This window comes from Hyaena hyaena, unplaced genomic scaffold (genome assembly GCF_003009895.1).
Source record: "Hyaena hyaena isolate Hyena2069 unplaced genomic scaffold, ASM300989v1 scaffold_201, whole genome shotgun sequence".
In the NCBI taxonomy this organism is placed as follows: Eukaryota; Metazoa; Chordata; class Mammalia; order Carnivora; family Hyaenidae; genus Hyaena; species Hyaena hyaena.
The window spans coordinates 1,158,230-1,182,025 of NW_024080833.1; the positions used below are offsets into that span (position 1 = coordinate 1,158,230).

Below are 23,796 nucleotides of genomic sequence, written 5' to 3' on the forward strand. Positions count from 1 at the left end.
AGAAAAATGTGTTTTCTTTGATAATCAAATCAGCAATTATTTACTTTGTGCCTATCCTATATACTAGGTACCTTGCAGGACGCAAAGAAGTATAATACGCCTTTAAACCATGTCCTCAAGCAATATACTAACTGATTGGAGAGGCTACCTCAGCATATGACAAGTTTAGTAACAATAAATATACAGACAGACCCAGAAGGTTCTTGTGTTAGTGAATTATGACAAGCATATGTATTTCGTAGGATGTTTGTATTATTTGTAGAATGTGACTTGGTGTGACATCTGAATACAGGCGATCTGTGTTCTGCATCACTGAATCTGACCCTTCTCATTTTGATATCGAGGACGGAGGGTGAGCACTCCAAGGAGGTTATTAAGCCGTACGACTGGACGTACACAACAGATTATAAGGGAACGTTACTTGGAGAATCACTTAAGTTAAAGGTAAATCCTTATTTATGCTTTAATGATAAAGTCATTAATTGTCTTGGAGAGTCTCAGCTTTAGAACTTTCTAGTAATGGCTTGTTTTTGCTACCACTTTCATCTTACTTATTTTCTCTCTTTTTTAAAATTTTTATTTAATTTGTGTTTTTTTTTTATTTCCACCCAAGTTAGCATATAGTGTGACAGTGACTTCAGGAGTAGATTCCTTAATGCCCCTCACCCATGTAGCCCCTCCCCCCCACATCCCCTCTCGTGACCCTGTTTGTTCTCCGTATTTAAGAGTCTCTTATGTTTTGTCTCCCTCCCTGTTTTTGTATTATTTTTGCTTCTCTTCCCTTATGTTCATCTGTTTTGTGTCTTAAAGTCCTCGTATGAGTGACGTCATACGGTATTTGTCTTTCTCTGACTGACTGATATCACTTAGATAATCCCCTCTAGTTCCATCCACGTGGTTGCAGATGGCAGGATTTCATTCTGTTTGATTGCTGAGTAATACTCCAGTGTGTGTGTGTGTGTGAGCGCGTGTGTGTGTGCGCGCGCGCGCGTGCACGCGCACACACATCACATCTTCTTTATCCATTCATCCATCGATGGACGTTTGGGCTCTTTCCATACTTTGGGTGTTGTTGATAGCGCTGCTATAAACATTACATCCCACTTATTTTCTAGTGAGGGAAGCTTCAGAACCTAATGTGAAGGGATTTTGCTAATTGATTATAAGCGGAAACTAAGAAGTCCATAGTGGAACAATTTTTATTCTCAAAGGTATAATTAAAAGCAGTGGCAAACTGCCTTGATGTTATCATTATCACTATCAAGAAGCATGCAAGGGGCGCCTGGGTGGCTCAGTGGGGTAAGCATCCAACTTCCGCTCAGATCATGATCTCGGTCTGTGGGTTTCAGTCTCACGTTGGGCTCTATGCTGACAGCTCAGAGCGTGGAGCAGCTTCAGATTCTGTATCTCCTTCTCTGCCCCTTCCCCACTCACACTCTGTCTCTCTCTCTCTCTCTCTCTCAAAAAAAAAGAAAAAATTTAAAAAAGCATTCAAATGTATATCTGTTCTTGGTGTGATTAATTAGGTGATTTAGACAGAGCCTGCTAGTTCATAGCTTACAGTTTTCTGGATGAACTGGTAGATGGGCAGATAGGACCTTTGTTCATACCGCTTATGTTTTTGTCCTGCCTATACTGTGTGTGACCCTTGTATGACTCTAAGCAAGATACTTAATGTCAGTCTCAATTTATTAGTTAACGGGTAAACAGGCATATTTACCTCACATCAGAGTTTTGATAGGAGATAATCTGTGGGAAAGTTCTCGGTGAATTCTAAAGCTCCGTATTAATAATGTGAAGTTGAATCTGTGTGAGCCCTACTTGGGAAGAGATTCGCTTCACGGTGAATGCTGCTGGCAAGGTGGATTTGGTAGGTCTCGTGTTGGGAGCTTAGCCACATTCCGACAGAATGACTGAAATGAAGAAAGTTTGGCTTAGGTTGTATGTCTCTAATGGGCAGAGATGTATTATGGAGAACAAAATTATTTTACTGTAAATGAAGTAATTATATTGAAGACCCTGTATCGTGTGTTGGTGCTTAGGCAGAAATGTTAAGAGAGGAGTTGTGTATGGGCTCCTTGTCTCTGCAGAGATTTTTAGTCTCAGGAAGACAGAAGTTCATAGCAGGAATGCGGTTCTCCTCAGTTTCTGCCGCTCTTATAATCCAAGCGTCACCTATTTTTCTCTGCTGCTTCCAAGACAGATACATAACAGTTTTTGAGAGAATATGTGTTCATTCATTCAATCAGTCAGTCAGTCAGTCACTCACTTACTCACTCACTCACTCACTCCATTCATTCATTCATTCATTCATTCATTCATTCTTGAGCTCTTCTCTGTGCCGGCACTGATCCTAGGAACCGTGGATACAGCAGAGAACAGACAAAATCCCTCCTTTACAGCCTGTGGAGAACAAGGTCATGTCAGCCCCTTCATACTTCACAGATGAACGTTCTCCTATCTTCTCGCTCCTGACTGAAAAACTTTGTAAAGAACATAGTCCGTTTGATATTTGATTGCCAGGAGTGAGGAAATGGGAGCTTGTGTTAACCCTGTGCAGGGTGGTGACCTATAAAAAGCCTCCTCTAGGTTAGGAAGTAGATCAGCTGTGACTGAGGACCTCGAACCACAGCCGTAGAAATGGGAATCTGAGGGTAGTGGGAGGTGAGAAGCGTGTGTTCAGGACTCTCACTGACACTTCTGCCTGTAATGTAATTTGTTCTGCGGTGGTGTTGACAAATATCGGTGTGATCACCTACTTGCCGGAATTCAGGCTTTGGCAGGCCTGGGTTCAAATCCCAGCACGAGCACTCAACTTGGAAGAGCAATTTAATCTTGCTCCACGTGGTTTCTCACTCACTGTTAAACTGGGTAATAGCAGTTGTAGGGAGTAAATAAGATTACATATGTAAAGTGTTTAGCACAGTGTCTGTTACACAGCAAGACCTCAATAAATGGTAGCTGCTATTATTAATAACATCTCAAATGTCAGGGGAACTAAACTATTAGTATTGAAATACCAAGACTAGAAGTAGATAGATTGTCTAAATATTTATTCTTGCTTTATGATCTAAACAGAGTTGATGAGTATGTTCCTTTACTGCCTTAAAAAATTGAGCATCTGTTTTCCAGGCAAAATTGTTAGAACTTTGTTGTTTAATCTTCAAAATAACCTTGTAGGATAGGCATTCTTATCCTCGTTTTGTGGATGAAGAAGAAGGTTCAAGATCTTAAAATATGTGTCTCTTAATAACACAGTACCAATGCTGTAGCTTATATGTGGAAGATCACTCCATGGGAACATTTTTGCATTTGACTTTCTTAATACCTAAGGATTTTTTTTGACCTATAATATTACTTGGAATCTTAAATTAGTTAATTCTTCCACCCTCTCTAAAATCCAGAGCCTGGTGTGTATAGGAAGTATATGCCTGTGTAGGGGAATATATCTTACGGGAACAGTAAGAATGTCAGAACGAGGCATTAGAATGAAGCCTTTCCTTTGCCCTTAAAATTCTTGCCTTATAATTACTGGGAGCTGCTGCTATAGTGTGTGTGTGTGTGTGTGTGTGTGTGTGTGTGTGTGTGTGGTGTTTTCTCACTCTTTTTGAGTTGTCTCACCTCTTACTCAGGAGTGGGAGCATAGTTTAAGAGAAGAGAGCCAGTCTTAGGGTCGTACCGGCCGGATTCAAATCCAGCCTTGCTGTGTACTGGCCGGGCCACCTTGGGGACATCTCAGAGATTATGGTATGAGAGTGTTAGGAGGTCAGATTACCTAACCTGACCTGGCAGAATGTGGCCATTTTCTTCCTTCCAGGTAAATAAGTAAACCGACTCTGTAGGAGACTGTCTCTTCCACTTGTGTTGCTTTTTTGGAAGAAAATGTGTGTGGTGTCCACGCATTTAAAACAGCATTTTTTGGGACATTTGCCACCTCTTTCAGTGTGATTTAATATTTTGAACTTTTTTTTATTATTGTGGTAAAATGCATACAACAAAATTTACCATCTTAACTTCTAAATATATTACATTAGCGGTAAGTATATTCATGTTGTTGTGCAACCAGTTTCCAGAACTTTTTCATTTTGAAAAACTGACACTTGGTGCCTTTTTTTTCTTTTCTTGGGTGCAAAATGGTGATTTTATTAAAGCACCACAGGGAGCAGAAAGAGCTGCCAGTACTCAGTACCTTTTAAACAATAACTCCTCCTGGGGCACCTGGGTGACTCAGTCGGTTAAGTGTCCGACTGTCCATCTAGGCTCAGGTCACGATCTCATGGTTTGGGGGTTTGAGCCCTGTGTTGGGCTTTGTGCTGGAGGCGTGGAGCCTGCTTGGGATTCTCTCTCCCCGTCTCTCTGCCCCTTCCCTGCTCGTGTGCATGCCCTCTCTTCTTCTCTCTCTTTCTGTCATCAAAACTAAGTTAAAGTTTAAAAAAAAAATTTTTTCTCGTCCTTATTATATATATGTATGTATGTAAAATGGTAGTTATCTTAATATGTGTATATACGTATGCACTGCTTTCAGTAATTTTTAAAAAGGAAATTTAACATAGGGTTCTTAGCATTTAGCATTAGTTAACTTTATATGGTAAATTTAAAAATATTTCTAAGTCAAGTAATTTCCTTATCATGAACCTCCATCTGATGTGAGGGTTATCCTATCCCATCTTCTTTGAAAGGTGTGACTAGGACTCAGTTTTCTTGTAAGGTATCCACAATGGTTGTAGCATTCCATATATATTTTTAAGCCTTTTAACAGTTGTGAAATATCTCAGAAAACATGAAGTTACAGTTTAATGAATTATGAAATGCAGCCGCCCAGGAAAAGAAATGGAACATTGCCAGCACCCTCCGGCAGGACCCTTCCTGATTACAATTCTTTTTTTTTTTTTTTAATGTTTTATTTATTTATGAGACAGAGAGACAGCGTGAGCAGGGGAGGGTCAGAGAGAGAGGGAGACACAGAATCCGAAGCAGGCTCCAAGCTCTGAGCTGGCTGTCAGCACAGAGCCCGACGTGAGGCTCAAACCCACGAACCGCGAGATCATGACCTGAGCCGAAGTCAGACACTCAACCGACTGAGCCACCCAGGCGCCCCTACAATTCTTTTTAAAAAATATTTCCTAGTAGATTGTGACATTGTCGGCCTTAGCTTTTATTTCCTTGAAACTAGCCTGCATTGTTGTTGTACTGAGTGGGCCGCATTTCCAATATCTGGGGTCCCTTGGGTCTCGTATCATCCTGTTCTTTCTGTTGGTTCTGGTTTTTGGCGTCTAGGCTCCTGAAGGGCCTCCTCAGTTCTGTTTGAGTCCCGGGACGAAAGTGGTTTTCCGCAGAAGAGATTTGTGTCATCTCTGACAGCCACCTGAGGGTACTCCTAGGGACAGAGCTGTGCACACTTTCTGTGAGGCTTTGAGGGCTGTGGGGTGTATGAGCAGCTGGTGGGCTGTGTGTTGAAGTTGAACACAGCGCTGGATGAGCAGTCTACAAATGGGCAGGGCTTTGCGAATGTAAAAATGATTCTTGGCTCCCAGTTCATGCAAAAATAGGTGATGGGCCACACCTGGCCTCCAGCTCTTGATTTGCTGACCTCTGGTGTGGGAGCGATGTGGGAGGTGTCCGGCCCTGTAACAGAAGCGGTGTCACCAGTGTAGCGCGAGAGGGTCCATTCCCACCTCGGGAGGGGCGCACACAATTCTCCGAGGTCCCTGCCCGAAGCGAGCACTGAGCAGTGGTGGGCCCGGGAACTAGCGGAGTCCCGGCTGCCCCTTGGACTGGCCATTACAGATGCGTCAAGGCCAAAGCCAGCCAACTACAGGCTCGCTTTCACTTTTTCTGGGTTCCAGTCCTCTGTCACATGTCAGCCCGGGAATTCTTCAGCATCTTGACCATTTGATGCTTTTCAGAAATTTGTGTTTCTTCATCCAGCTTTTACGTGGTCTTCAGCAAGAGGGTTTGTCTGGGTTACTCATTCTGACAACACTGGGAGTCAGAAGTGTTTGACGTGGTTTAAATTCAGCTGCTGGTTTGTGTTTCTCCCCCTTTCTTTTCAGGTGCCTGAGTTCAGCGAGAACATAAAAAGAGTTAAGAAAGAGAAAAGAGAAAGAGAAGATGTAATTTAAATACATTTGTCTTTGCAAATGAAGAAGAGAGTATAGATAAATATAGTCAGTATCCCTAAACCATGTTTTATCTAATTATTTTCTCTTTCTCGTCCAAGTATTTTATATGACCGAGTAAATGGCAAAACTAATGGCTTCATTTTCACTGGTTACTTATGAAACATCAGTGAGGTACTCAGTTACTAATGAGAAAATTGGTATAATGATTGCTTAGTTTTTTTAAGTCAGATGTTTCTGTAAGGAGGATCTTACACATTTGTTCCTTGGAACGAAAGCTAAATTGAAGGCACGTGAGCGGTCCAGTCAGTTAAGCGTCCCAACTTCGGCTCAGGTCATGATATCGCAGTTTGTGGGTTCGAGCCCCACATCAGAGTCTGTGCTGACAGCTCAGAGCCTGGAGCCTGTTTCATATCCTGTACCTCCCATTCTCTCTCCGCCCCTGCCCCACTTGGGCTCTATCTCAAAAATAAACACTAAAAATAAATAAAATAAAGCTAAATAGAAAGAAAGGAATTTAGAAGTTGTGTTTATTTAATACGAGCTAAAGCTTTATGCTCTTAGGCAGTCCTAGAAGTACAGCTTTTGTCGTAAGCAGAATACAAACACGTAAGTGACACACAGGGCCACCTACGCACAGCCCTTTCGCTGCCCCTCACCTCCCTTCCCGCTCCCAGTTCTCACCTTCGTACATGGTCTCAGGTCTGCTCCAGACACGTTTTGGAATAAAACTGCCGAGGGCCAAAGTGTTATCTGTGAGCGAACATGGAAGAACTGTGGACGTTTTTGCACCTCCTGGGACTCCTGTTCACGCTGCCAGCTTTCTTTTCTTCATAATCTTTTCCCCCCACATCGCAGGATACTCCCTCAGACTATCCCCTCCCCCCAAATCCAATCTCTTGAACGTCCTTTATCATATATCTTCTAATTCTTGTCCGGTTTCCTCAGACTACTCTCCATTTCATAATTCTATCCGTGAGTCCAACAAATTACCTGATCGTGGCTACTGAATAAAGTAGAATAATAGCTACCATTTATTGAGCACCTGTGGTTGACCAGCGTTGTGTTTATTTATGATACAGCTATGTCAAGGAATAGAAAAGCTCAACATTTGTAGTGAAATTGGACGGAGTAAAGAATGGTGGCTCAGAGCACGCTCTACAGCTGTTAGAAACCCTGGGTTTAGCGAGCTGCTGATAGGACCCACCTTATTAGCGTTGGTGATTCCCCTGTCGGGTGGTGAATAGGTGTGTCTGTGAGCTCCAGAATAACACAGTGCACAACTGGCCAGCATCCTCGGAAGCCCCAAATGCCAGGAGTTTTTCCCTCGGAATTTCTCTGAAAGTTCTTACTTTGCCTCGTTATTGAAAACACGGTTTTGTAGGCTTGGGGGAGCGAGGCTGGGAATATAAAATACATAACAAAATTCTCATGGGAATCGTTTTTAAGTTCCAAACCAATGTTCTTTAAAAGTAGGCTTTCACCTGCTGATGCATAGGAGCACATGTACCCCCAATGTTCATAGCAGCACTCTCAACAATAGCCAAAGCATGGAAAGAGCCTAAGTGTCCATCAACGGACGAATGGATCAAGAAGATGTGGTTTATCTATAAAATGGAATACTACATGGCAATGAGAAAAAATGAAATCTAGCCATGAGTAGCAACATGGATAGAACTAGAGGGTGTTATGCTGAGCGAAATAAGTCAGGCAGAGAAGGACAGATATCATATGTTTGCACGTATAGGAGGATTAGGAGGAACTTAACGGGGGACCATGGGGGAGAAGAAGGGGGCAAATGGTGGGGGAAAGGGAGAGAGGCAAACCATGAGAGACTCTTGAATGCTGACAAAAACTGAGGACTGATGGATGTGGGGGGGAGGGAGGGATGGGCATGGAGGAGGGCACTTGTGGGGATGCGCACTGGGTGTTATGTGGAAACTAATTTGACAATAAACTATTTGTAAAAAAAAAAAAAAAAAAAAGTAGGCTTTCACCATTTGAACCTGCTTTGGATGTCACCCACTGGTTTTCAGAGGATTGATTTCCTCATCATCACAACAGAATACTGGATTCTGATTTGGGGACTTACGTGAAAGCTGATGAATTTTGGCCCTGTGTTCTGCGAAGCTGTAGCATCAGCCTCCTGTCGTGTCGTCAGGGTTTCGGGGACCGGGTACATCATCTCAACTTCTGTGTCTACTGACAGCGTTCAGGCGTGGAGTTGTGAGCTCTGGCCATGCAGAAAAGACCGAGAGGAAGACTGTTTTCCCGAGCCTCCAGCTCTTTCCGTTTTGATGTGCCTCCTTCAATTTTTCCTTGCAGGTGGTGCCTACAACAGATCATATAGATACGGAGAAACTGAAAGCCAGAGAACAGATTAAGTTTTTTGAAGAAGTTCTCCTGTTTGAGGATGAACTTCACGATCATGGAGTTTCAAGCCTGAGTGTGAAAATTGTGAGTATTAGAAAATTAACTTCTTTCTTCAGGGGCACCTGGGTGGCTCGGTTGGTTGAGCGTCCAAGTCTTGATTTCAGCTTAGGCCACAATCCCAGGGTCTTGGGATCGAGCCCCACATTGGGCTCCCTGCTGAGCCTGGAGCTGGCTTGAGATTCTCCCTTTGTCTCCCTCTGCCCTCCCCACCCCAAGTGCACACTTTCTCTCTCTCAAGTAAAATAATAATAATAAGTTAAATTAAATTAACTACTTTCTTCCATTCTTAATCATTGATCACAAATATAAAACTCACTAGAATCCCACTGTCTTAACATGATATCATGGAAAGTATCACGCAGGTCCATTATAAAGTTCACAAAATCTTAGTATATTCCTAAGACTTCAGTAGAACATTTTCTTTCAAGAGCTGCCTGGCTGCTTTGTAGTTTTTTTGTTTTTGTAATTTGAATGAAAACTGTGGCTTAGTTTTCACATTTGAATTAAAAATTATATTGAAGGGATCCGCAGACAGCACCTGGAGGGGTCAGGGTCTCAGTGCACCGGAGACTGCACTTCCGTCGTCAGCCCAGGAGTGGGAAGCAGGAACGGCAGGTGTAAAGCCCCCTTCTCCGTTCGTGTTCTCTTCTCTCGTGGGGGACAAGTTACTTCCGTTTGCAGTGGTTTCGGTGGAACATGTTTAAGAAGGATTATAAGTAGCTCATTAGCATCGACTCAGACGTGTTTACTATTCGGTCAGAATTGGGTTTCTAACGCTTTCAGCACACCTTCAACTGAAACTTTGTGTTACGTGCCTTATCCCTTAAGGCCCAGGGAAAATGTCACCTCCTCTGTAAGATGCACCACAGCCCCCCTGGGCAGAGTTCAGTATTCCTCTTCTAGACCCCCATGAGCACTTTTTCTTAACCCCTCAAGTACAGAACTTATTATAAGATCTGTCAAAGACAGGACCCTACATCAGAAATAGCTCTTGGATGGGGCACCTGGGAGGCTCAGTCGGGTAAGTGTCCGACTTCGGCTCAGGTCATGATCTCACGGTTCGTGGGTTCAAGCCCTGCGTCGGGCTCTGTGCTGACAGCTCAGAGCCTGGAGCCTGCTTAGACTCTGTCTCTGTCTCTCTCTCTCTGCCACTCTCCTGCTCATTCTCTCTCTCTATCTCTCTCTCTCTCTCTCTCAAAAATAAATAAGCATTAAAAAACAAATTTAAAAACAGCTCTTGGAGCATGATTGTCAGTGTTGTGTTGAAATAATAGAGGATAAAAACAATGAGACAGCAACATATTTTAAAGTCAAGTTTTTCTTTACAATCATAGGATGTTGGAATTGTAATGAATTAGTAGAGAATCATTTAGTCTAGCTTCTGTATTTTATGGACAAGGCCCAAAAGGTTCATTTCCCTAAGGTCATGAAACTAATCAGTGACAAAGCTTCCTCTGTGCGGCCTCGTCTACATCATTATTCGAGCATTAGATCGTTGTTTTTTTGGTACCTCACTCCCTTGTTCACCTATAACTCTCCCCCAACTTACCTTTTGTCGTTTAGATTTGTTCACTCATCCGGTCCTGGGCCTTTCCCCTTGCCTACCCACCTCCTGTGACTAATGGACTCTGCGAATGTTCCTTATGAGTTTGTGTATCTGGGGCTGCATTTGTATCTAAGTAGGTGGCTCCGCCTGGGTCTGTACAAGTGGGCAGCTGTGTGGGGAGCACACGTGTTTTGTGGATGAAGGAGTTGGTGAGGGCGGGCAGAAATGTGTTACGCGTGAGCCCGAGTAAATGGCACTGGGTCTTCTACCGAAGAGCATGTTAGCTCATCTTAGCATGTTCTTTCGTTTACCTCATGTTACTTTTAAAAGTTATGTGTGATAGGGGTGCATTTTACGGATGCCTGCAAGAATGTCAATAGAGTAGCGTTCTTCTGGGTTGGTTTCTAACAGTGTAACAACACATGTTCCCATGAACGAATGCTGTCGTTCTGCGTTCTTGGCAGTGCAGTATGGATGAATGAAGTTCCTTCTCTAAGCAAAGACTAGCCTGGTGGATATAAATGTAGGTGAGAAGCCAGGAACGTGTGCCTGGGAAGTAGAACTTTTCAAGAAGAAGGGCACAAAGGTCAGTGTCATGCCGTGAGGACATCTTAGAATGGGATGGTGTCCACCAGACTGAAACACTGACTGGTTTTAGCACGTAAGATCTTGTTATTCACCTTTGCAAGTGCAGTTTAAGTTACGTGGGTGGGAGGCAAGCGAAAGATGTGAAGGTGGAGACAGGGTGGACCAGACTCCCGCAAAGCTTCCTGGATGAGAAGTGCCTAAGAGGGGCCGTGAGGTTGACAGGAGTGCGTGTGCTTTTTGATTTTTTAATATGGGGAAGACTAGCATGGTCAGGTGCTCACAGGAAGCAGTCACTTGTAGAGAGGGGGGAAAATGAACGGAGTGAGGTTTCGGAGGAGGGGGGAGAGGGAAGAGGAAGGCTTCGAGCCTTCACTGTGAGGAATTAACTGTGAGGCACTGAGTTAGAAGAACTCCAGTCTCCTGTGTCTCTCCTTTGCTCTCACACAAAATGTTCCTGACGTCAGATGTGTGGTGTTTCCCCACACCAAGAATGCTGGCACGCTGGCTGGGTGTCCTGCAGTTTAACTCCCCTCAGGCCTCCTGGGTTAAGGGCTCAAGCCCACAAGACCGCCACCCCCAGCCCTACGTCTTCAGTGCCAGCCACGAGGGGTAGTAGGTCCCTAGGTTACCCACAACCTCTGTGCATCTTGGCTACAAATTGGAGGTTCCCGTGATCTCCACTCCTTGGATTTAATTATTTGCTGGAGCAGCTCACAGAACTCAGGGAAACATGTATGGTCACCTGTTTATTAGAGGATATGGTGACGGGTACGGAGGAGTACCTGGGCGTGAGGTGCACAGGGGAGGTGTGGTGCAGTCCCACGCGCAGGAGCGCTGCCCCCTTGGGGTTGGGGTGCATCACGCTCCTGGTATATGGATGTGCTCAGCAACCTGGAAAGTCTCTGGACCCCATACTACTAGGATTTTATGGAGGCTTCCCCACGAAGGCACGACCAATTATTAACTCCATTTCCAACTCCTCTCTTCTCTCTGGAAAATGAGGGGTGGAGCTTCCAAGCTTCTAGTCATGGCCTGGGCTTTCGGGGTGCCAGCCTCCGCCCTGGAGCCCACCCAGGGTCGCCTCATTAGAACCGAAGATGTTCCTAAGTGCCCTTCTCACTTAGGAATTTATACGGGTTTCAGAAGCCCTCTGTCAGGAACTAGAAGCAGAGACCAGTATACGTATTCTCTGTCATTTCACAGATTACCTTATATTATCTCATTTAATCCTCCAGAAAATTCTGCTCAGTGAGAGGAAATGGAGGGTCAGAGATATTAAGCAACTTGCCTAAGGTCAGTCACACGGTGGATCAGTCTGTCTTTGCTCATAATCTTCTAGGATCTAGATCGTGGGGAGGATGATTAGCCTTAGAAATACTTCTGGGTGGAGCGCCTGGGTGGCCGACTTTCGCTTAGGTCATGAGCTCGCGGTTCGTGGGTTCGAGCCCCGCATCGGGCTCTGTGCTGACTGTCAGCTCAGAGCCTGGAGCCTGTTTCAGTCTGTGACTCCCTCTCTCTCTGACCCTCCCCTGCTCACGCTGTCTCTCTCTCTCTCTCTCTCTCTCCTGGAAATAAATAAAACATTTAAAAAAAAAAAAGTAAAGAAATACTTCTGTGGTGAGGGGAGAGTGTTTATCAGAATTGCCGAGGCAGGGTAGAGATCCAGTGGTCTCTGCAGTAGGGGACAGAGCGTTTCTTGTCTGACTGCCCACAGCACACTTGCTCTGTGTGTTGGCTGGAAGGTTGAGGAGACACGTGTGGGAATGGAGAGAACAGGCCAGAAGAGGCATTTTAGAGGGCATGGTCCTGATCTGAGTCTCAGGTGTGGTTAAGTGACTCCAGCCAGACCAGAGAGGGGCTTGGTGGTGGAGCGTATGACACTGATGTATTTTCTGAGCTGGTGGTTTCTGAGATTTGCTAATGGCTGAGGGCTGGTGCCTGAGAATGAAGTATGACGATCATTTCCAGAGCCCTTGCTGGGTACTTTGCATTTAAAGCTCACTTGAGGCCATTTAATTGGCCTTTTTGACCTAGAACTTTTTCTGATTTAAAGTCTATCTCTTTCCCAATTGCTTTCAAATAAAATGTGAACCATCTCAGAACATTTTTAGTTTAATAGAGCTCGCCAAGGAACTTCTAAAAATAAGTATAAATTTTTAAAGGTTAACTTGTATCTTTCCTTATGGCTAGGAGTTTGACTGGGGGTATGGAATATACAGTTGATTCTTGAATAGTGTGGAAATTAGGGGTACCAGTAACCCTCTGTGAGCAGTTAAAAATCCTTGTATAACTTTTGACTCCCCAAAAACTTAGCTACCGATAGTCTACGGTTGACCGGAAGTGTTACTGATAACATTGACAGTTGATTACACATTTTTTTGTATGTTATATGTATTATATACCATCTTCTTATAATAAAGTAAGCTAGAGAAAAGAATATTATTTTTCATGATTTTATCATAAGGGAGGCACTTGGGTAGCTCAGCTGGTTGAGTGTCCAACTTCGACTCAGGTCATAGTCTCATGGTCCATGGGTTCAAACCCCACAGCTGGCTCTGTGCTGACAGCTCAGAGCCTGGAGCCTGCTTCGGATTCTGTGTCTCCCTCTCTCTCTGCCCTCCCCTGCTTGTGCTCTGTCACTCTCAAAAATAAACATTAAAAGAAAAAACTTAAAAAAAAAAAACATCATAAGGAAGAAAAAATACGTTTACAGTACGGTACTGTATTTATCAAAAAAAATTGGCATATAAGTGGACCTGTGTAGTTCAAATCCGTGTTATTCAAGGGACAACTGTAAAGATATCTCACTTTCGAAACATTCTTGGAATCATCTGGGATGATGGTAGTAATGTGCATTGTCTTTACTTGGTGTTTTAATCTTGGTCAGAAAACTGCTAAAAAGTTCGTGTTTTAGAATTTGTAAAGCTAGTTGTTTATGAATGCTTGATTTCTTGGTTTCCATAATAATTATAAAACACTGTAACAAATGATACTGTATTGTGGAAACTACTTTTTAAGCAAAGTTACTTTTTTAACATTTTTTTAAGTTTCTTTCTTTATTTATTTTGAGAGAGTGCAAGCAGGGGAGGGGCAGAGAGAAAAAGTCCCAAGCAGGCTCCATGCTGTCAGTGCAGAGCCTGATGTGGGGCTCGAGCTCACCAACTGTGAGATCATGACCTGAGCTGAAATCACCCACACCCTTAAATTTTTTTTTAATGTTCATTTATTTTTGAGAAAGAGACAGCATGAGCCAGGGAGTGGCAGAAAGAGGGGAGACCTAGGATACAAGGCAGCTCCAGGCTCTGAGCTGCCAGCACACAGCCTGACACGGGGCTCGAACTCCACAAACTGTGAGATCATGACCCGAGCTGAAGTCTGCCAGTTAACGGACTGAGCCCCCCAGGCGCCCCCAAAGTAACTTTGTTTATTTATTTATTTTTAATTTCTTTTTAGTATTTTTTATTTATTTTTGAGAGAGAGAGAGACAGAGTACGAGCAGGGGAGGGGCAAAGAGAGAGGGAGACACAGAATCTGAAGTGGCTCCAGGCCCCAGAGCTGTCAGCCCAGCTCTGATCATGACCTGGGCCAAAGCTGGAAGCTTAACTGACTGAGGCACCCAGGCGCCCCCCACAGTAACTTTAGATTCCTCATATTGTTGGCTGGAGCCTTTTAGGTTGGTTTTAACCTATTTAATGTTTTGGTTTTTGTTTTTTGTTTTTTTTTTAATTCCTAGGAGAGAGAGAGAGAGAAAGACCGCATGAGCAGGGGAGGGTCAGAGAGAGAGGGAGTCACAGACTCTGAAACAGGCTCCAGGCTCTGAGCTGGCAGTCAGCACAGAGCCCGATGCGGGGCTCGAACCCACGAACTGTGAGATCATGACCTGAGCCGCAGTCGGACGCTTAACTGACTATGCCACCCAGGTGCCCCAATGCTTTTAACTTATTTAATTGTTTCAGGTTTTGGAGTATTTTTACCATCTTAAAATTTTAATTCAAAACCTGGACAATTTTAATTTAAAAAATAATAATGATTTCCTTGTGGCACAGGAGAGAAGAGCTGTGTGCTCCAGGTTTCTTGATTTGCCTCAGTGAGCTTATTATGAGTTTTGATATCTTTGTGTGAGTGGCGTTACGCATCTATGACATATTTCAGAAATTAGTTTTTGTTTTGTTTTCCTAAGTTAGCTTCTTTCAGCAATGTTTTGTTTTTAGGTTAGGATTTTGTAATCTGCTGTCCTTGGTATGGTTTATACTTTATAGGACTACTCTAAGAGGGATCTAAAGAAAAGCCATTTTCATGCTAATACGTAAATTTTTAACTTTCAAAGGAAATAAATTTTCTGTCTCCCAAATACCAACAATGCTGTTATGTAATCGACTAATGTAATGGTTAATTCATTCTTCTTCTTTTTTTTCTTTTTTAACTCAAGTTAGTTAGCATACAGTGTGGTGCTGGCTTCAGGAGTAGAGCCCAGTGATTCATCTCTTATATCAGACACCCGTGCTCATCCCAACAAGTGCCCTCCTTCAAGCCTGTCGCCCATTTAGCCCATCCCCCCACCCACCTCCTCTCCAGCAACCTCCAGTTTGTTGTCTTGTATTAAAGGGTCTCTAATGGTTTGCCTTCCTCTTCGTTTCTACCTTATTTTTCCTTCCCTTCCCCTGTGTTCATCTGGCGAGTTTCTCACATTCCACCTACGAGTGAAATCATGTGATATTTGTGTCCCTTTGGCTGACTTATTTCACTTAGCATAATACCCTCTAGTTCCGTCCGCATTGTTGCAGATGACAAGATGTCATTCTGTTTTATCACCAGGTACTATTCCTTTGTACACCACATCTTCTTTATCCATTCAACAGTCGATGGACATTTGGGCTCTTTCCATACTTTGGCTGTTACTGATAGCGCTGCTGTGAACATCGAAGGTGCATGTGCCCCTTCAAATCAGCATTTTTGTGTCCTTTGGATAAATTCCTAGTAGTGAAATTGCTGGGTCATAGGGTAGTTCTATTTTTAATTTTTTGAGGAACCTCCATACTGTTTTCTAGAGTCGCTGCACGAAGTGTGCATTCCCATCAGCCGTGCACGAGGGTTCCCTTTTCTCTGCAGCCTCGCCAGCACCTGTTGTTTCCTGAGTTGTTAAGTTTACGCACTCTGACCGGTGTGAGGTGGTATCTCATTGTGGTTTTGATTTGTTTTTCCCTCATGATGAGTGATTTTGACCATCTTTTCACGTATTTGTTGGCCACTTGGATGTCTTCTTTGGAAAAGTGTCTATTCATGTCTTTTGCCCGTTTCTTCAGTGGATTGTTTGGTTTTATGGGTGGGTGTTGAGTTTGGTAAGTTGCTTATAGATTTTGGATACGATCCGATATGTCATTTGCATATGTCTTCTCCCATCCCCTCGGTTGCCTTTTAGTTTTGTTGATTGTTTCCTTGATGTTGGTTGTTACCTTGATGAGGTCCCAGTGGTTCATTTTTACTTTGATTTCCCTTGCCTCTCGAGACAGGTCAAGTCAGCAGTTGTGGCGGCTGAGGTCAAAGAGGTCACTGCCTGTTTCCTCCTGTAGGATTTTGATGGTTTCCTACCTCGCAGTTAGGTCTTTCATCCCTTTTGAATTTATTTTTGTGTCTGGTGTAAGAAAGTGGTCCAGTCTCGTTCTTCTGCATGTTGCTGTCCAGCTCTCCCAGCACCGTTTGCTCAAGAGACTGTCTGTTTTCCATTGGGTGGTTAGTTCCATTTAGGTCGTCAGGAGTGAATGTTGTCTGCCTTCTGCTTCCGTGTTTTAAGAGTCCAAGTAGACTTGGTAGGAACATATCTTTCAGCTCCGTGGTACAAAAAACTCCACAATGCCTGTGCAGAGGTAGCTTTTGTTGAAGTTGTCCTATAGAATTGTCATATTTTACAGGGACAGGGTCTAAGAAACTGTTTCTTCACATCCCCTATTTTTATAGATGAGGAAGGAGACTTTAAGTAGTTTAGTAACTTGCTCTAAGTTTGTGGTTCTCAACATAATTACACTTATTGCTCCATTTTTTAATTTTTTACCAAATACTTTAAGCACCTCTTCCCTTTTACTACCCTGAAATGAATTTCTTAGATAATATAACCCACGTTCTTTTTAATAAACCAACATCGTGTCCTAATTATAAAAGAGAAGTAAAGGAAATTGATTTAGAATAAAATGTATATTTCAGCAGGTAAATATGAAATATGCATAATATGACTGCTCTAAGGTCATCCTGAAGTAGTCACATCCGTACATTTGCGTACTGAATCACTGTGAATGTGACAGGTACGAGTGTTAGCTGGGAGAGAGGCCAGGTACCAGCCTGGGACTCAGACAACACAGTAAAGACTGCCATTGGTGATGTCAGTTTTCAAAAATGGCGAACAAGCCTTTAGTAAAGTTCCAAGTGAAACAAAGTATAATCTTTCCTCGATATGCAAAGTAATTGCGTTCCTGGAAATTGAGTGAATTTTGTATTTATATATAAAATAGAATTAGGTTCTAAGGTCAGATTAAAGTAAATTGTTGAGCTATTTATGTATTTATTGTTATTATTATCTCCCCCCCCCCCCCATGAATGCCAGAGAAGATATTTGGAAGTTTTGTCGGATGCAGGATTGGACCTTGTTGTATAGATTATCCTGAGCATTATAGAGCATCTAACATCTCTGGTCTTTAAGCGCTAAGTATTGCTATTGGTTGCTCATCATTGTGACAACAAAAAAATATCCTCAGAAATTTCCAGACATCCCTTCTGAGAGAACTGCTGCCTTAAAATACACAGTTAAACTGGGACTAAAACTTGGGTCTAGTGACTCCTGCTCGCCCCGCCGCCATGCTGACATGACTCCGCTTGCTTCCTGTGTTGTGCCCCGTGTAACTGTTAGTGACTAACTTGGACATTTGGGGAAATGTTGCCGATGAGTCTTTCCAGCAATTACAGATAGCGCTCTGTCGGCAGTGACGTGCTTCCCAGTCAGGTCGCTGTGTGTAGCAAGTTGTCCGGGTCAGGTTCTTCCTCCAGCTCTTCTTCATTCTCAGGTTTGCTTTTAAGGCCGTTGCTGATAATCCCATCAGAATGCAGTGTGACTGTGAGCCTTTTCTCCTGCAAACATAGCTCTGGCCTCTCGTTCATTCAGGGAGTCACGGATGAGCACCCAGTGTGTGCCAGCTGCTGTCCAGACAGTAGGGACAAAGTAAATGTTCGCACTTATGGTCTAAGCGGAGGGAGATCGGCTTTAAGCAAGTAAACTCATTAATGGCTATCAAATCTTTTCGCTTATAAGGGAATGGCGAGAGAATAACAGAAGTCTGTGGTTATAGAATGGTAGGAAAAGCTTCTCCTTAGAGGTGGAATTTACACCGAGGTCTGAGACCAGTGAGCATTAGGTCAGGGAACAGGGTTCGTAAAGTCCTAGGGCAGGAGAGCTTGGCCTGTGGCTGGTGACTCTCTGGGTAGTAAAGCCACTATTCTTAGTGGGTTATCTTGTTGTTTCTCTGCTCTTCAATAGAATTGAATTGAATTCTATTCTGTGCTTCTGCAGAATTGCAGGCGGTTCCCTGAGTGTATCTTCCCCTGCCTCAGTACTTCTTATACATGCTGCTTCCTCTTTTTGGAATTCTTCTCTCCCCCAGCTCTTCTTTCCATTGTCTTCTCTGACTTTCTTCAGCCAACTTCAGTACTTCCTCTGAGTGCTTACTGAACTTTGTGCATACCTCTTACTATAGCTACCCCATCATTTTTCTTTATTTCCCTCTTTGATAAACTTCTTGACCATTGGGATTGTATCTTTTTATTTATATAAATCCAAGAACTACTTATAGTTAGAACTAGACACTTAGTAGACAGTAAGTATTTATTTAGCAAATGGTCACACTTCTTTTTTTTAAAGAAACGGTCTTTAGGGGCGCCTGGGTGGCTTAGTTGGTTAAGTGTCCGACTTTCACTTAGGTCATGATCTCACGGTTCGTGGGTTCAAGCCCCGTGTCGGGCTCTGTGCTGACTGCCAGCTCAGAGCCTGGAGCCTGTTTCAGTCTGTGACTCCCTCTCTCTCTGACCCTGCTCACGCTGTCTCTCTCTCTGTCTCCTAGAAATAAATAAAAAAAAATGTTAAAAAAAAATAAAGAAAGAAACGATCTTTATTTTATTTTAGTGGGGTTTTTTTGTTTTTTGTGTTTTTTTTTTTAGTAATCTCTACTCCCAATGTGGAGCTTGAACTCATGACCGCAATATCAAGAGTCATATGCTTTACCAGCTAAGATAGCCAAGTGCCCACAAGCATATTCTTTTTTTATTTTAAAATTTTCTTAATGTTTATTTATTTTTGAGAGAGAGAGGGAGGGAGACAGAATTTGAAGCAGGCTCCAGACTGAGCAGTCAGCAGAGGGCCTGATGTGGGGCTCGAACCCATGAACCGTGAGATCATGACCTGAGCTGAAGTCAGATGCTTAACCAACTGAGCCACCTAGGCATCCCATCTTTTTTTTTTTTTTTTAATGTTTCTTTTTGAGAGAGAGTGCGTGAGTGGGAGAGGGGCAGAGAGAGAGGGAGACACAGAATCTGAAACAGGCTCCAGGCTCTGAGCTGTCAGCACAGAGCCCAACGCGAGGCTCGAACCCACGAACAGTGAGATCATGACCTGAGCCATGTTAAGTGTTAAGTCGGACACTTAACTGACTGAGCCACCCAGGCGCCCTGTCTTTTTAAAGATAGAAAGACCCCACAATATCCAACTCCTCCCTCCCTGCCACCAGGACCCACCTTTTTACTCTCTCACTTCCTCTTTTTTCAGCGGTTTACACTTGGAAAACAGGAATGTGTAGATGTGACACGGATGAAAGATATTAAGAGCATGTTATAATGATGTGATAAACTAGTCTTTGGCAGTATGAAATAGTACTTAATTGATTGCACTGAATTAGAGCATTTCATTTAAGTTCTCATCTTTATTTAATGTGCAGTGAGTAAGAGATGAGTAACAAAGAAATAGGCCGTTCTTTTGGTGTTATTGGTGTTGACATTTATAGTTAAGGACTGTCAGTTTTTAAAGTGAATATTGTAATTTTCACATTACTTAGGCAAGTTTTAAGTTTTTTAACCTCAATTATCTTTTGACCTAAAAAATAGTTTTCTGTGGTAGGAAACTGAAGCCGAGATATTTGTAATATAAGTCAGTGCTGTGACAAAGAACCTTTAGTTCAGAGATTTCTGTATACTGTTAATTCAGCTTTTCTCTGATGGCTTTTAATATTTTCTCTTAGCAAAGTAATAGCATTTAGTTTTCATTAGAATATTAATATACTGTTGTTTTTTTTCAGAGAGTAATGCCTTCTAGCTTTTTCCTGCTGTTGCGATTTTTCTTGAGAATCGATGGAGTGCTGATCAGAATGAATGACACCAGACTTTACCATGAGGTATCTCTTCTTATTTAATGAATATATTAGTTGATGTTGGGCTCATTCATTTTCTTTCATTGTCTGAGAACTTGAAATAATGCTTTATATTTGATGGCAGTCCTAACCTTTGAGATTGGGTGTTCTGCATTCACTATTGACCTCATAGTTACTGAAACTTCACATCTTCCTTTCTGAAAGTTCTGGGAGCTGAAAATGTTTTCCAAAAGACACTCCCCAGTAGAGGATATTTGATGCTTTTTTAAAACCCTCATGTGTACTTACTCTGTGTTTAAGAAACCTGTCCCTGGGGCGCCTGGCTGGCTCAGTCAATTAAGCGTCAAATTCTTGATCTGGGCTCAGGTCATGATCTCAGGGTTTGTGGGATTGAGCCCTGCATTGGGCTCTGCACTGACCATGCAGAGTCTGCTTGAGATTTTTCTCTCTCTCTGTCCTCCCCTGCTTACTCTCTCTCTCAAAATAAATAAACTTAAAAGGGGCGCCTGGGTGGCTTAGTCGGTTGAGCGTCCGACTTTCGCTTAGGTCGTGATCTCGCAGTTCGTGGGTTCGAGCCCCGCGTCGGGCTCAGTGCTGACTGCCAGCTCAGAGCCTGGAGCCTGTTTCAGTCTGTGACTCCCTCTCTCTCTGACCCTCCCCTGCTCACGCTGTCTCTCTCTCTCTCTCTCTCCTAGAAATGAATAAAACATTTAAAAAAAAAAAAAAAGAAAGAAACAAAACTGTCCCTTAACTCTTACCTTTGTTTATCATATGTATTGTTTATATAATATCTTGATATAAAAAGTACCAATCACATGGGGGCACCTGAGTGGTTCATTTAGTCAAGCGTCTGACTCTTGATTTCAGCTCAGCTCATGATCTCATGATTCATAGGATTGAGCTCCATCTTGGGCTCTGCGTGGACAGCGCAGAATGTGTTTGGAATTCTCTCTCTCCCTCTCTCTGCCCCTTCCCCGATCATGCTTGCTTGCTCTTTCTCTCCCAAATAAACTTAAAAAGCAAAAACTCACATGGCCTCCTGAAATTTGTATTACAAAGTCACTTTGATAGTTATTCTGAAGTTTGAAAGCTCTGTACTCCCATCTGAAGGAACAGTTAACATACAAGGTTTTCAGAAAAGTTAAAAAAAAAAAGGAGGAGGCTTAAATTGAAGGGTCATGAAAATTCTTCTAAGAGCTCATAGCAGCCTGCCCTTTGGAAGGGTGTGCACCGTCAGACGTGTGGCCTGTAGAATGGTGGGTTAGGGGAGAGACCAGCACTACCGGTCGGGCGCTCCTCGGAACGGTGAGCTCTCACAACCACCCTGTGAAATACGGCTCGTCACTGTCTCTGTTTATAGCTGAGGCAACTACAGCAAAGGCGGAGTAAGTAACTTGCCCAGGTTGCACAGTCCTGGGCTGGCGGAAGTGAGACTTGTACCCGTAGGGTGACGTTGGACTGGTGTTTCCCCAGATCCTATACCTACAGGCGGGTGGGTTTTCTTTCCTTGAAATAACGTGGTAACTGCGATCTTTTTCTTTTAATAAGTGGTAGTAAACTACTACAGACAGACTGCATTTTTCTCCTTCAGAAAAGATGAAGGCTACGTTTTAAAAATGCTTATGCTTTAAGTCAACTGTATTTCTTAGGAATTTATCCTAAAAACATTCTTATATACAGTAATCCACAAATATTAGGCAGTTGTAGAGTTTTATATATATAGAGAGAGAGAGTTATATACATAGAGAGAGAGTTTTGTACATATATATGAACGTTCATGACAATACTATTGTTTATAATAGCAAAAAGGAGAGAAGGAACATAATGCCCCACTGGGCACTGATTTAAATTAAACTATTTAAATAGTTTAATCTATATCCATACAGTAGAAAAGTGTACATCCGTTACACTGAATGGCAGAGAGTTATGTTGAACTGATATGTAAAGATCTGCATCTCAGTGTTGAATTTTAAACATAACTTACATACATTTATTTATTTGTTTGTTTTTGAGAGAGCACGTGCAGGCACGAGCTGGGGAGGGACAGGGAGAGAGAGAATCCCGAGCAGGCTCCACTCCCAGAGCCCCCCCGCAGAGCTCGCCTCACAGCCCTGGGACCAGGACCTAAGTCGAAATCAAGAGTCTGATGCTTAACCAACTGAGTCACCGAGGGCCCCTCAGCATTGAATAAGATTTGTACAGGGACCTCTAAATGTTAAGGATAGTGTTATCTATAGAAGCTGTGGTAGCTCCATACTTTTATATTATCTAATTTTTTCCCCTTAAGCATCAATCTGTTTTTATTGATAGAAAAGAATAAAACTTCAGTGGCCTGGGTGGCTCAGTTGAGCATTTAACTCTTGATTTCAGCTCAGGTCATGGTCCCAGAGTCATAGGATCGAGCCCCGTGCCAGGCTCTGCTCTGGGTGTGGAGCCTGCTTGAGGTTCTCTCCTCCTCCCTCCGTCCTGCTCCCTGGCTTGCACTCTCTCTCTAAAACTAAAAAGAAAACACAGAAGAATAAAACTTTAAAGGAGTTTAATCTTGTGTGATTTTTCTTGAATACTCTTTCACCAAAAAACAAATTGTAATAAATTGCTTTCTAAAATCTAATTTTATTTTTTTAATTTTTTAAATTTAAATAAAACTTTTTAATGATTATTTATTTTTGAGAGACAGTACAAGCTGGGGCGGGGGGGGGGGGGCGGCAGAGAGAGTGAGAGACACAGAATCAGAAGCAGGCTGCAGGCTCTGAGCTGTCAGCATAGATCCCAGTGCGGGGCTCAAACTCATGAACTGTGAGATCATGGCCTGAGCCAAAGTCAGATGCTTAACCAACTGAGCCACCTAGGCGCCCCTGTAAAACTTAATTTTAAAAATTTGTAAATCAAGGGCACCTGTAGTAGAACATACAACTCTTGATCTCAGGGTCGTGAGTTCAAGCCCCATGTTGGGCATGGAGCCTACTTAAATATGTAAGTAAAAAGTCATATATGGGAAAAATTGAAGTACCAAACTCTTGATTTATTAAATAAGCTATTTGACAAGAATTTTGTGGAAATGGGAGAGAATAAAATTTGATATAGCTTTCTTTTGTTTTTTTAAACATAAGAGTAGCCACGTTTCCATAAGTAGATAATTCAGCTTAAGGAGAAGGTGTAGTTCCAAACATGAGGTAATATTAAAATCTCTTGCATATCTCACTTGCAGATATACATATTTTCTTTCAAAGTAAAACTTTTACTGTGCTTCTCATAGTTGGTAATTATTAAATCTGTTTGCATGTGCGATCACTGTGATTTACAGAGGTTGGGCTGGGATTGGAATGATAATTCAGAATTCTCGGTGCAAATCTCATTACAGATAAGATATTGTTGTCAGAACTAATGCTGCTTTTGCAACCTGTTCTGTTGTCATAGGCGGTTCTGTTTAATGGAAAGTATTTTGTAACCATAGAAAAGGGTTTATTGCAACTTTTTTTTTTTTTTTGTCTTTGGACGTAGGCGGACAAGCCCTACCTGTTACGAGAGTACACATCCCGGGAGAGCAAAATCGCTAATTTAATGGTACGGTATTTAAATACCCATTTTTAAGAGCTGACTTTTAATGTTTCATGTTGTGTGTCTCCAGCCACACCTGCATCCCTAAATCTATCGATTCACCCAGTAAGCGTGTCTGTGAGGTGCGGCCCGCAAACGCATAGCTCCTCTG

At 42.8% G+C, this 23,796-nt stretch overlaps 1 protein-coding gene across 1 annotated transcript in view; it reads left to right on the forward strand.

Annotated features, from left to right (window-relative positions):
• The window catches only part of TIPRL (TOR signaling pathway regulator), a 34,093-nt gene that overhangs the window by 7,712 nt on the left and 2,585 nt on the right, over positions 1 to 23,796 (forward strand). The window contains exons 3-6 of the mRNA XM_039241890.1: positions 345 to 444; positions 8,445 to 8,576; positions 20,016 to 20,111; positions 23,589 to 23,651. Of these exons, the coding sequence (XP_039097821.1) occupies positions 345 to 444; positions 8,445 to 8,576; positions 20,016 to 20,111; positions 23,589 to 23,651 (391 nt within the window). The remainder of the gene's footprint in view (positions 1 to 344; positions 445 to 8,444; positions 8,577 to 20,015; positions 20,112 to 23,588; positions 23,652 to 23,796) is intronic.